Source organism: Salvelinus alpinus, chromosome 19, assembly GCF_045679555.1.
Source record: "Salvelinus alpinus chromosome 19, SLU_Salpinus.1, whole genome shotgun sequence".
Taxonomy (NCBI): Eukaryota; Metazoa; Chordata; class Actinopteri; order Salmoniformes; family Salmonidae; genus Salvelinus; species Salvelinus alpinus.
Genome location: NC_092104.1, coordinates 26,843,999 through 26,858,229, shown reverse-complemented (window position 1 = coordinate 26,858,229; position 14,231 = coordinate 26,843,999). Strand labels below are relative to the sequence as shown.

General features: G+C 44.6%; 1 protein-coding gene across 1 annotated transcript in view; it reads right to left on the bottom strand.

Annotated features, from left to right (window-relative positions):
• galnt9 (polypeptide N-acetylgalactosaminyltransferase 9) overlaps positions 1–14,231 on the bottom strand; it is a 131,630-nt gene that overhangs the window by 72,234 nt on the left and 45,165 nt on the right. Inside the window, exons 4-5 of the mRNA XM_071352713.1 lie at positions 13,271–13,445; positions 829–1,026 (exon numbers count right to left, since the gene is read on the bottom strand). Of these exons, the coding sequence (XP_071208814.1) occupies positions 829–1,026; positions 13,271–13,445 (373 nt within the window). The remainder of the gene's footprint in view (positions 1–828; positions 1,027–13,270; positions 13,446–14,231) is intronic.

Here is a 14,231-nt window from a genome sequence, read left to right as displayed (position 1 = left end):
TGATTGGGGATCATATATAAGTTGTGATTTTCCGTTTGAGTTTTGTGGGGGTGTTATTTTCTGTTTAGTGTCTGTGCCTGACGGGACTGTTCGCTTTTGTTTTTGGATTTGTTATTTTTGTTTGAGTGTTTCTTGTAAATAAATATCATGAACACTTTCCACGCTGCGCTTTGGTCCACTCTTCCTTCCACCGACGACGAGCGTTACAATATCCAAGTGCTCGCTTGTCAGAAAATGTAATAAAAAAAAAAAAAGTGTCATATTCTTTCTAGGGGTGTATGTGAACAGATTCTAATAAGATTTCATGTTGCTAAAATGCTGTCAGTTCCACTTTAAGTATATCATGAGCAGAATAGGCTCTAACAATGGGAATTCCAAATCACCCGTTGTATAAAAATACATAAAACATGATTTACCTGAGGCCCCTAGATTAATAATTATGGTAATCATAAATTCCATGATTACAGTGACGATATTGCTTCCATACAGTAGAGAACCAACCCAATAAACACAGTTGTGTAAACTAGAGTATTGTACAACGCTCACCCACCGTATGGAAAAACACAAATGACCCAATATTCAAGGCTTCCTCTCGTGCACCGCACTCATCAACAATAAGATATTTATCATTTTAATGAGATACTTTTTTTCAATAGAGAAGTTCACTGTTGGTTGTTTGGCCTGTACACTTGTACCAAAGAGCTATAGAGCCATATAGTTGATGGCTCTAACAATGTACAAGTCATATCCGGGACCTAGCTATCCATATTTCATCAAAGATCCTCATCTATACTGGAGGGGGTGCTCAGCTATGGTGAGGGGTGTTACCTGATGGGAGCTGTCTCATCGCCCTTGTCCAGCCACTCCTGAGGGGGGATGATGTACATGCACCACAGGCCCCAGTTGTAGCCGTGGGCCGCGTTGGCGTACTGCTGCACCTCGAATGTGTTGAACTTGATGTTGTCGATGGCCGGGAGGATGATCCGGGTGTGGTCCTCCTTCACCCTGGTCAGGATAGGCTCCGCCCTTAGTTAAAAGAAGAGACAGACATCAGGGATGAGCTACTGTACTGTGACACTGTCATAGAATAGTTTTCTCATGCACAACCATCAAACAAACATCCATCAACATACCTTTAGGTAGGTAAAACAGTAAGGAAATAAATTGAAAACATATGCCCAGCAATAAAAAAGCAGTGTTGGCTCCCTTGAGATCTTTAGCTACTATTTCCCATGTACAGGGTTGCCAGTGATCCTCAATAAAAATCCGTTCTCCAAAAGCCTGCTGTTCAACAGTGGGTCGTGCTCTAGGGTGTTGTTTGGCACATTCTGTGTCAGAGTACATCAAGCAGTGAGAAGCACTGTGTTGGTGTCCCCAGGTCATTGAAGTGGCTGGCTACAGAGTTGACGTGTTTTGTGTCCTTTCTTTCCTACTCCGTTGGCCTAAGACATGCATGCTGATACCGTTAGGTAGATGGTAAGGGAATAATCCAGGGTTGCTGTCAATTATTTAGCCATACTGTCAGCCCTGGCTATATTTTGATCATCTGTCTAATGTCGGAAGGTCTGCTTCAGTACAGTTTTAGAGCAAATATCCATACCGAGAAGCATTATTCTCAATCTGACAGGAGGCTGCAATTACGACTCATAATTAAGGTAACTCTTAAAAATACCCACTCCCTTATCTCTCTCCATTCTCATCCTCTATCTCTCTCGCCACCTTTTCTTAAACTCTCTTTCCTCTTCTCTCTCGCTTCCTCCCCTTTCTCTCCATTTCTTTAAAACCAAGCCCATTTATCTTCCAAAAGCAGAATTATTCTTCATCACATCAAGGTAGTGGAAAGGGTGCAGGGGAATGGATGCAAATGGAGCTATAAGTGGGTTTGCCAGTAAAAATGACTGACAGAGGCACTACTTAGTAAAAGCAATCATTTAATAACAGTGGAGTGATTGTAAAAAGCTTCCCATCTCATTGAGAAAGATTGGCATATGAGAGACCTGGGCCTCTACTTACTTTAAGGCATAATGGCAATGATAAAAGTCTGTGTGGGAGAGGGTTTGAGTTCACCATCTGCTGTTGGAAAGTTGGTTTGTATCCAGGTAAAGAAAGGTGTTGATGAACCAAATTGTCTGACAAACATTATTTACCATATGTGTTTTGAAGTCAAACTGGAATGATGAAAAGAGTCAAACTTGAATGACGAAAACATAATAATTGAAGGGTGATAAAGAATATTGCAATGCTACTTAATATTGTCAATGAACACTTTGAAATTAATTGAAAATGACTGCATAAAGATTCATTAACTCTAGGATTTGTGTATAGCCCCCCCTACCCTCCCAGTTATTTCTGAGCTATCTATTGACATTGATATGTCATTTCTCAGCCACTACTAAATATAGATTTCATTCTGCTTCGAATGAGTAGGCTGTGTTTTAATTCCATAAACAACCTTCTGTAAGCTTCGCATTGCCATGTGCCTAACATGGATAGGCAAGGATGAATACAATCTCACATGCTGAGATGTTGCTGATGGTAGATTCTGTATGCATTCTCTAACCTTGAGGACCCAGAACCCCCTTCTCCAGTACACTCCATCAGCCATTCATCTTCCCTTGTCCTTCAGAGTCTAGGGTACAGTAGCACCCCAGAGGTAGCTAGCAGCATGCTCAACACTAGCTACCTCAATAGGTACCTCAGGGATCCAAGTGTTGATGAGGGAGAAGACAAGGCGTAGAAACAATGAGGGATCAGGTTTGACTGATGATGCTTGTCATTTTCCCCCTCTGCTCTTCCTATCTTTTCATATGCACCATCACCGGGAGGGTTATTCACCGACATCTGTCCAGATTCAATCTGGTTTCATATTCAAATAGTGTTTTTTCCCTCAGCGATGACTCATGTAATATTGTGAATACATTGTGGCAATAGGTCTTGCCATTAGTTGTTATTCTAGAGCTTCTCTCATTTTATTCCTACCTTGCCTGGTTTCAAGCCTTTTTCAAGAAATGTACAGACGTTTTGGAAAAACGGATTATTGTATCTGTTGTTTATTTCCATGATTTGATTTATTGAATGTCTACATGCTACAAAATAAACAGCCTTTTAAACCAATTAAAAGATTGTCTAATATTACGATCAACACTGATTTTCCCAACCTAAGCAAAGTCACACATACCTGGGGTCGTGGAGCGTCATATGGCGGGATAAAAATCTGCTCAATCTCTATCTGTGTGTACTTGAGTCTACATGCCACCTTCTGAGGATGGCTCCTCTCCCTATCTGTCCTACTTTGTCCTCTGTACAGAGCCCAGAACGCAGGCCATGTGAGATTACAACTGCATTTTTCCAGATTAATGGAATTCCTGTTTGAAAAGTTTCTCAAGCACGGATTTATCAGATAATGGGATCTAGCTTCATTCACAACCATACACTCACAGAACTGCAGGCACCAAATGCCTAAAATAGGATCAGTTTAATTTGTTTTGCAGGCCAAATGCAGCAGAACATGTAAATTGCCTGTGCAGAAAGTAGAGGCAATTTCATTGTGACATACTGTAGCTTCCATTTACGAGAACATTAACGCTGTGTGTGTGTGCATTCACATTTCTGTGTGTGTTTGTTTGTGTGAAAGAGAGAGAGAAAGAGAGTGGGCATCTCAGACTTCATCGCTTCCGGTCATGTTCTAGCACAGTGATGGGCAACTTTGATGGGGCCACAAAAAAGCTGAACTCATCATGACGAGCCACAGTGGCTCGTGGGTCTGCGTATCTACATCTGATGATCAATGGCCCCCACCCCGGTCAGTAATTCGACCATGCTTACTGCAAGTTTAGATAGCTGGCCACTAGACTCATTTACCAATCTAAACATGTGCTAATTGAGTGACTGCCGATGCACAATCAAATTTAGAAATTGCACCTTGTGTATTCTATTATTCGAACTCTCAACAGTAAGTTGAGATCCCGACTGAGTTCCTAAAAAATGTAGGGTGAAATTAGTCCGCAGGCCTAGAAAAGGGGGGCCGTGGGCCGCCAGTTGTCCATCCCTGTTCTAGCACATTAAGACTGTACACTGTGCACAGATCTTAAACTATCCAGTCTTCAGAGTTGTTTCTTTGGATAAATAATGCTTGAATCTGTAGCAAAAATATCAATATTATATACTAATCCTGTAAAAATGACTGCTCCAGATGAAAGGTAGGGAAGGTAATTCACACTGAATTTAAAGTTACAGTGAAATAGATTTTGCCAATATCCTGATAGATTCTTGATATTACTTTGTACGTTTTCAGTTTACCTGGTAGGTATACAGTATAGGCTTGGGGGTTAAGGCTGATTTGATAGCGCTGTTGCATTAGCAGCATAAATCTCTGTCTATTCTGTATTTTTGGATGCCTGCCTGGTGTGTGGTCTGAAGCACTCACTGTGTAAGCGTTTATACCATCCTTCTCTTTTCAAGATGGATAAACACTGAACCAAGACCAGTCAGTCAGAGCGAGGTGGAAAGAAAAGGCATGTTTCACTTTAGCTCAGAATTCAAAATAATACTTGTAGTAATAGACCTGGACAGAGCAGCAACATTGAGTTCTGTCACGGCTGTTGAAGGAACTGGACCAAGGTGCAGCGTTGTGAGCGTACATGCTTTTAATAGTCTATGTCACCAACAAAACAATAAACAATACCAAAACAAACCGTGAAGCTTAAGGCTATGTGCCATCAAACAAAGTTAACTTCCCACAAAGACAGGTGGAAAAAAGGGCTACCTAAGTATGGTTCTCAATCAGAGACAACGATAGACAGCTGCCTCAGAACCACACCCGGCCAAACACAAAGAAATAGAAAACATAGAGATAAAGAAACTAGAATGCCCACCCTAGTCACACCCTGGCCTAACCAAAATAGAGAATAAAATACTCTCTATGGCCAGGGCGTGACAGTACTGTCCGCAAAACCTGACTCTAACGGGGAGGGTCCGGGTGGGCTTACTTTACGGCGGCAGCTCTGGTGCGGGACGTAGACCCCCCTCCGCCTCTGGCTCCCCCCACTTTGGTGGCGCCTCTGGTGCGGGGACCCTCGCCGCCGACCCCGGACTGGGGACGCTCGTAGCGGGCCACGGACTAGGCACCCTCGTTGCGGGCCCCGGACTGGGAATCCTCGCTGTGGGCCCCGGACTGGAAATCCTCGCTGCGGGCCCCGGACTGGAAACCCTCGTTGCGGGCACCAGACTGGGCACCCTCGCTGGGGATTCCGGACTGGAGAACGTCGCTGGAGGCTCCGAAATGGAGGCCGTCGCTGGAGGCTCCGGACTGGAGGCCGTCGCTGGAGGCTCCGGACTGGAGGACGTCGCTGGAGGCTCCGGACTGGAGGACGCCGCTGGAGGCTCCGGACTGGAGGCCTTCGTTGGAGGCTTCGTGACATGACTCCTCACTGGACGCTTCGTGCCATGGATCATCACTGGAGGCTTCGTGCCATGGATCATCACTGGAGGCTTCGTGCCATAGATCATCACTGGAGGCTTCTTGCCATGGATCATCACTGGCGGCTTCTTGCCATGGATCATCACTGGAGGCTTCGTGCCATGGATCATCACTGGAGGCTTCTTGCCATGGATCATCACTGGAGGGAGGAGACGTATGGGCAGTCTGGTACGTTGAGCTGCCACAGGGCTCACCAGGCTGGAGAAACATACAGGAGGCCCTGTCCTTCTGGGAACAGGCACAGGATACACTGGGCCGTGGAGGCGCACTGGAGGTCTTGAGCATAGAGCCTGCACAACCCGTCCCGGCTGGATGGTTATTTTCGCCCTACAGATGCGGGGCGCAGGCACAGGACGCACGGGGCTGTGCAGACGCACCAGAGACACAGTGCGCAGAGCCGGCGCAGGATATCCCGGGCCGTAGAGACGTACTGGCGGCCAGATGCGCTGAGCCGGCATCCTCCGACCTGGCTGGATGCCCACTCTAGCCCGGCCGATTCGGGGAGCTGGAGGTAGGGCACCGGGCCGTGCACGCGCACTGGAAACACCGTGCGCTCCACCGCATAACACGGTGCCTGACCAGTACGACGCTCGCCACGGTAAGCACGGGGAGTTGGCTCAGGCCTCCAACCTGACTCAGCCACACTCCCTGTGTGCCCCCCCAAAACAATTTGGGGGAGCTGCCTCTCGGGCTTCCTTGCTAGCCGTGTCCCTTCGTAACGCTGCCGCTCTGCTCTTGCTGCCTCTAGTTCCTCCAGTGGACGGCGATACTCCCCAGCCTGCCTCCAGGGTCCCTTAACGTCCAGGATCTCCTCCCAAGTCCAGGAATCCTGGACACGCTGCTCCTCCTTACCACGCTGCTTGGTCCGCTGTTGGTGGTGGGAAGTTCTGTCACGGCTGTTGAAGGAACTGGACCAAGGTGCAGCGTTGTGAGCGTACATGCTTTTAATAGTCGATGTCGCCAACAAAACATTAAACAATACCAAAACAAACCGTGAAGCTCAAAGGCTATGTGCCCTAAACAAAGTCAACTTCCCACAAAGACAGGTGGAAAAAAGGGCTACCTAAGTATGGTTCTCAATCAGAGACAACGATGGACAGCTACCTCTGATTGAGAATCACACCTGGCCAAACACAAAGAACAAGTTCATTATATCCATTAAAAGCAGGAACACCGGAACTGGCAGTGTGAATCCAGGCCCAGCCAATCAGGGTGGCTATTATTGTTTTTATATACACTGCTCAAAAAAATAAAGGGAACACTTAAACAACACAATGTAACTCCAAGTCAATCACACTTCTGTGAAATCAAACTGTCCACTTAGGAAGCAACACTGATTGACAATAAATGTCACATGCTGTTGTGCAAATGGAATAGACAACAGGTGGAAATTAGAGGCAATTAGCAAGACACCCCCAATAAAGGAGTGGTTCTGCCGGTGGTGACCACAGACCACTTCTCAGTTCCTATGCTTCCTGGCTGATGTTTTGGTCACTTTTGAATGCTGGCGGTGCTTTCACTCTAGTGGTAGCATGAGACGGAGTCTACAACCCACACAACTGGCTCAGGTAGTGCAGCTCATCCAGGATGGCACATCAATGCGAGCTGTGGCAAGAAGGTTTGCTGTGTCTGTCAGCGTAGTGTCCAGAGCATGGAGGCGCTACCAGGAGACAGGCCAGTATATCAGGAGACGTGGAGGAGGCCGTAGGAGGGCAACAACCCAGCAGCAGGACCGCTACCTCCGCCTTTGTGCAAGGAGGAGCAGGAGGAGCACTGCCAGAGCCCTGCAAAATGACCTCCATCAGGCCACAAATGTGCATGTGTCTGCTCAAACGGTCAGAAACAGACTCCATGAGGGTGGTATGAGGGCCCGACGTCCACAGGTGGGGGTTGTGCTTACAGCCCAACACCGTGCAGGACGTTTGGCATTTGCCAGAGAACACCAAGATTGGCAAATTCACCACTGGCGCCCTGTGCTCTTCACAGATGAAAGCAGATTCACACTGAGCACATGTGGCAGACGTGACAGAGTCTGGAGAACGTTCTGCTGCCTGCAACATCCTCCAGCATGACCGGTTTGGCGGTGGGTCAGTCATGGTGTGGGGTGGCATTTCTTTGGGGGGCCGCACAGCCCTCCATGTGCTCGCCAGAGGTAGCCTGACTGCCATTAGGTACCGATATGAGATCCTCAGACCCCCTGTGAGACCATATGCTGGTGCGGTTGGCCCTGGGTTCCTCCTAATGCAAGACAATGCTAGACCTCATGTGGCTGGAGTGTGTCAGCAGTTCCTGCAAGAGGAAGGCATTGATGCTATGGACTGGCCCGCCCGTTCCCCAGACCTGAATCCAATTGAGCACATCTGGGACATCTCCATCCACCAACGCCACGTTGCACCACAGACTGTCCAGGAGTTGGAGGATGCTTTAGTCCAGGTCTGGGAGGAGATCCCTCAGGAGACCATCCGCCACCTCATCAGGAGCATGCCCAGGCGTTGTAGGGAGGTCATACAGGCATGTGGAGGCCACACACACTACTGAGCCTCATTTTGACTTGTTTTAAGGACATTACATCAAAGTTGGATCAGCCTGTAGTGTGGTTTTCCACTTTAATTTTGAGTGTGACTCCAAATCCAGACCTCCATGGGTTGATAAATTTGATTTCCATTGATAATTTTTGGGTGATTTTGTTGTCAGCACATTCAACTATGTAAAGAAAAAAGTATTTAATAAGAATATTTCATTCATTCAGATCTAGGATGTGTTATTTTAGTGTTCCCTTTATTTTTTTGAGCAGTGTATTTTCGTTGTAGCCTATTCGCCAATAATGCAATAGGTCCACTTGATTCAGCTGCCCTGAATGCCCTGCATTCCCATTTTAAACCATTTTATTAGTGTGAAGATACCACCTCTGCCTACCCGGTGGGCCCAGAGAGCTCATTCAACACTTGTAGAAATCACACTCTCTCCCTCCATCCGACTGACCATCAGTCCAGTGAGATAAAGGTCATTTCAATGTATGCTACAACAACTGACCTATTACCAGTGTCATCATATAGCCTAGCTTGACACTCCAGTTTTGAAATATAAGGGTTATTTATATTAAGGGGAAGGCCTACATGGAGAAAAACAGACCTCTCTTATATGAAATTAGGCAAATTAATGAAACAATATCTATTTCCAGTCAATAACCTATAATTTTTAGGAATGTAATCTAATTGGAAATAGAATTTAGCTCTGTGCTTCTCCACCCATGCACTATAGTTAGGCCCTATAGACTATTAACCATTTCATTGATATCACACAATACATTGTAGGAGCACTTGATCTCCTGCACCCAGCAGAGAATTGCATTGTGACTCAGAAAGTGATCTCGACTAAGAAAATGTTGGTGACCACTGTTCTAGTCTATATAGGTTATGGAATATTATTATGTGTATTAGAATACTGTTATAATTGACCTTTCCTTTGATGGTGTTTAATATACAGGGCCTGGATTCACACTGCCAGTTCCGGTGCTCCTGCTTTTAATGGATATAATGAACTTGTCACGCCCTGGCCATAGAGAGGCTCTTATTCTCTATTTTGGTTAGGCCAGGGTGTGACTAGGGTGGGCATTCTAGTTTCTACTTTGACTGGACTGCTCCTGAGCGGCGCAGCGCTCTAAAGCACTACATCTCAGTGCTTGAGGCATCACTACAGACACCCTGGTTCGAATCCAGTCTGTATCACAACCGGCCGTGATTGGGAGTCCCATAGGGCGGCGCACAATTGGCCCAGCGTTGTCCGAGTTTGGCCAGTATAGGCTGTTATTGTAAATAAGAATTTGTTCTTAACTGACTTGCCTAGTTAAATAAAAACTAAATGGTTACATTTGTGGTAGCCTACCCTACTATCTCCTGGTCTCTGAGACAGTGATCTGAGAGATTGCCAAGCCTATTAGGATTATTACTGTTATATCATGGCATTATATTCTAGTCTCATAGTCTATTAATTAAGCTATAGGACTCTAGTTTATTATGTGTAGGGCTATGTGAGTCATGGATTTACATAGGCCTACAAGACTATTTGATCTGTAATGTAAAATCACATGTTAGATTGTTTGTTGTGTGCGATTGATTACAGTAGGGTATAGGGTAGGTAATGCTTTTATGATAATTTAATGATGATTTGAGTGCTTACATTTTGTCCCACAAACATTTTTGTTGGCTGTGGCATTAACAGATTTCTGCCTATGCTACTGATTTAAAAGTGATTAATTTCCAAGCTTTGAGAAATATGTCAGATTACTTTTTAATTGTTTCGCACATTTAACTACATGGGATAAGGTCTGTGTGTTGCCATCTATCCCATTTCCTTTGTTTGGAAAACAAGTGGTAAGTTCACAAATTTGTCTAAGATAAGCACCTAATTGAATTCTGTTTAAATATATAAAACGTTTCTGAACTACGAATGCAACGAATGCAAAGCACACAATCCAAACCAGTTGAGAGGTCCTTGGAAGAGGTTGGAACAGTCATATTGCTCTTTTCTCTTTTATTGGTCCTATTTTCCATTCCCTGACCTCAATCTGAATCCTGGGAAACGGTGGGATCACAAGGTGTAGCAGCATCACAGCACCATCAAAGCGTGGAGTTGTGAGCCGTGCATTTCATTACAGCCATGCAGCCAACATCCAACACCCACAACCTCTAATCTCCCCCACACACTCAGCAGGCACACATACACACATAGCGCTCGCGTGAACTATTCATTAATAACCTGAGATTGCAATGGTGCAGAATAAAAAAATAAACAATATCAATTTATCTGAGGCTCTCCCTGTGAGTTCAGAGTTCAAGAGGCGTGGATGCTTATTACAACCCTGCTGTATTTCCACCACATTAATTGTATTTACTGAACAGAAAAATGGAGCTTAGTGGGATTAGAATGTTCGCCTCGGAATGAATGACCCTGTTTCTCAGCCTTGGATGTATAGTTGTACTGGAATTGCTTCAGAGGGAGGAAATGGATTTTTCACATATTTAGATGACACAAAATAATGCAATGATATCCTGTAAAACTGAATGTAAATATGTTCCATCCATTCCATTTGTGAAAACTATTCACATGAGAACTATCCACACTTAAATAAAACAAGTATGATGCAATTATATCTAACTATCCTATAAATCCAAACATGTGTATAATCAATTGCATACTAGACTCAATCATGGACACTCTTACTGACAGTTGTGGCTGCTTTGCGTGATGTATTGTTGTCTCTACCTTTGTGCTGTTGTCTGTGCCCAATAATGTTTGTACCATGTTTTGTGCTGCTACCATGTTGTGTTGATATCATGTTATTGTCATGTGTTGCTGCCTTGCTATGTTGTCTTAGGTCTCTCTTTTTGTAGTGTTGTGTTGTCTCTCTTGTCGTGATGTGTGTTTTGTCCTATATATATGTATATATATATATATTTTATTTTTATTTATTTTTATTCCAGGCCCCCGTCCCGCAGTAGGCCTTTTCCCTTTTGGTAGGCCGTCGTTGTAAATAAGAATTTGTTCTTAACTGACTTGCCTAGTTAAATAAAAAAATAAAATACAAAGGGTAAACAATATCAACTAGACAGCTTCTTGGCTTCAGAATGCCAGCAGGTTCACTTGGATCAGCAAACTGGATGCCTGGGTATGCACTGGTAGTTTTTACAAGGTCATTCACTGTGTCTCATGACAAAAAGGCAGGGGAACAATCCATCTCACTTATTACTGTAGTATGTGCCATATTGCATAGTCATATGATGATGAATACAGGGGCTTGTGACTATAATGAATGGACACATCTAAGGCTGTGCGCTAGCAGAACAATACACCACATACATTCAACAAATTTGTAATGTTTTTTCCCCCCTATTCCCACTGAAATATAATCTATTATACTCAGCTCTGTGCACACATACTGTATAAGCACACTCACAGTTGAAGTGGGGAAAAATGGACTGTATGCAACACAAAACCTGTTTCCTACAAGAATGTAGTGGCTGATGCTTTTCATCTCATATACAGTATCTCTATGTTTTTTAACATACCACAGCTTCTTCGATAGAATCAGTGGGATCCAAGTGCACAGCTGTACTTTTCAGAAATATAGACTCATGCAAAGCAAATGCACGGCTGCCATATCGAACAGAAGCCACGCTTTAAATGTAGAGTGTGAGTGTATGCGTGCGTGCGGCGTGAGTCATGAAGGCAGCAAGTGAGCTAACTCAAAGGATCATTTTGATAGATCCCTGCATGTAAAACAGGGGAGCGAACATCAGAAACAATGAGGGTGGACCCGTGGAGGTGAAAGGATGGTGAGGGGGTGGAAAAGCACATCCATTTTTTAACAGGAGCAGATGGGGAAACAGATGAGGGAACCACCAGGGTATCAATTATCATCACCCACTCCAACTCCTGATGAAACCAACCAACTCCCCGATGTAGCTGGCTGACTGGCAGAGACACCCTGTGGGTTTGGAATGTCCATTAAGTTCTCACTAAAAGTACTCCTGGGCGAGAATCAAGGTACATGAGATACTCCTCTGCCCAGAGGTCAAAAAGATGACAGTGATGAATGATTAGCGGGTCAGATCACAGTAGATGGACTGTCTGTGGCAATATGTGATTTGGTTTGATTTTGTATGATACTATCTGTACTCATATTTGTGTATGTCTTTTTCAGTTGTATGCTGTTTATTATAGTCAAATCTGTGTTGGAATCGCACAGTTGTTTATTCATAAGTAGTGAGGAGGAGACCAGGACTTTTTCCTGACCACGTGACCTGACTTGGTAAATCTAGTCAGACCACGTGACCTGACTTGGTAAATCTAGTCAGACCACGTGACCTGACTTGGTAAATCTAGGCCCTAGATTTTCATGTTACAGTCAAACTCTATGCTTTATTCATAACACTATAGAATTCAATACTCTTGAACAAGATATTTAACCACAATTTTATTGAAGCGATAAGTAAATATATTCTGCAAATATTTGTTGTCTTCTCTTCCCTTTCTGGCTGATGTTTCAGTTATGAAGCAGCGGTGGTATCTTGTTAGGTGAAGTGCCCGAGCTACAGCCAGGGAGGCAGACAAAGAACTTATTACCCAAACCTTTGGTTCCAGCCCTCTCCCAGCTTCCCCCCAGCTTCCCCAGGAACACACCACACACTCTACGTCTTGAAAAGGATGACAGGCTCAAATTAGGTGCCAATTACAAGGCGCTTGAGTGACTTGTTTGGTGGTAAGCATAGGTGCCAGCCAGACATTGGGTTGAGACCCCCTTAAGTAATTTCCATCATGCTTATAACACTAAAGCCTAAGGCCGGAGGAGGGTGAAAAAATGTGGCAAAAACAACATTTAATCTGTTATCTCTTATTTCATTGTCCCACCACCGTAAAAACAAGGCTTAGGCTTATTTCAGCGACTTACCCTACAGTACGGTACAGGTAACATAATTGAAACTCAAACAGTGTCTTTTCTATTGGCCATTAGTCACAGTTCAGAAGTGATGAGTTTGAACCTCAGGAAAAGCTTATTAACTGTTCTAACTAATTCAAAATGGAGGTCATGTTCCCTGAATGTGCTGCCTCAGTAACAATTCCTCATAGCGTAAGCACAGTTTAGCTGACGCTTAATCAAAATGCTTGAGGGGCGACCCGCATATTTAATCTACGATTATGTAGGGCTACAACCATTGCACTCTAACATGAACCCCAAGAGTAAAAAGGACAATGAGGAGATACTGTATGAAGATGAAGCACAGTACTTACCAGGCAGTGTTGAACTCTACATGGGCATCAAAGAAACCTACGACCGGGGCGGTTGCAGCATTCCAACCGTGTATCCTGGCTCGGATCAGGCCTTCCCTCTTACTGTTGCGGACGATCTTCACCAGACCTGGGTAACGCTTGTTCACATACTGGTCCAGATTGAACTTCAGCTCCACTGGAAAAACAAGAGAAAGAGAATCAGTTATTTTGGATAACAGAAACACTGACAAGTATTGACTTCACTGCAAATGGGCCTGTAAGTAAGAACTTCATGGTAAGGTCTGCACCTGTTGTATTCTGCGTATGTGACAAATAACATTTTATTTTAACATTTTATTTGAAATTAATAGCTTGCAGAAAGTGTTGAATCTGGTATACAACAATACATTTGTTATTCTGAAAAGAATGGGGTTATGAATTGCCCCAAGAACAACAGAGCTCAGCATCATGAGTTACATAGAGTAAGTAAAACTAGAGCGACCCAGCACAACACAGATTACCTTATTCTTTCTGTACTGTAAAAACTTTATCTCCCTCTTACTCTACTCCAAGGGATGAGCCTAGCTTTCTTTCCGTGTCACTGTCATCCCTGGAAATAAAGGCTGTGAGGTAAACAAGCAATTCCACAAATGGCAGACTAACTGACTGACTGAGCCCAATGTAATGTTTGTGGAGGATTGACAAGTGTTTGAGGTTCTCCCATCAGGTTGCTAAGTACTCGACCTCTATGGGAGGGAGAGAAAGAATAATACGGGCAATTGGCGTGCACAGTTTTATAACGGAGCAGACGGCTGGAGCAGGGACCTGGAGCAGACGCCTGGAGCAGACGCATGGAGCAGACGCCTGGAGCAGACGCCTGGAGCAGACGCCTGGGGCAGACGCCTGGAGCAGATGCATGGGGCAGACGCCTGGAGCAGAAGCCTGGAGCAGACGCCTGGAGCAGATGCCTGCTCCGCACATA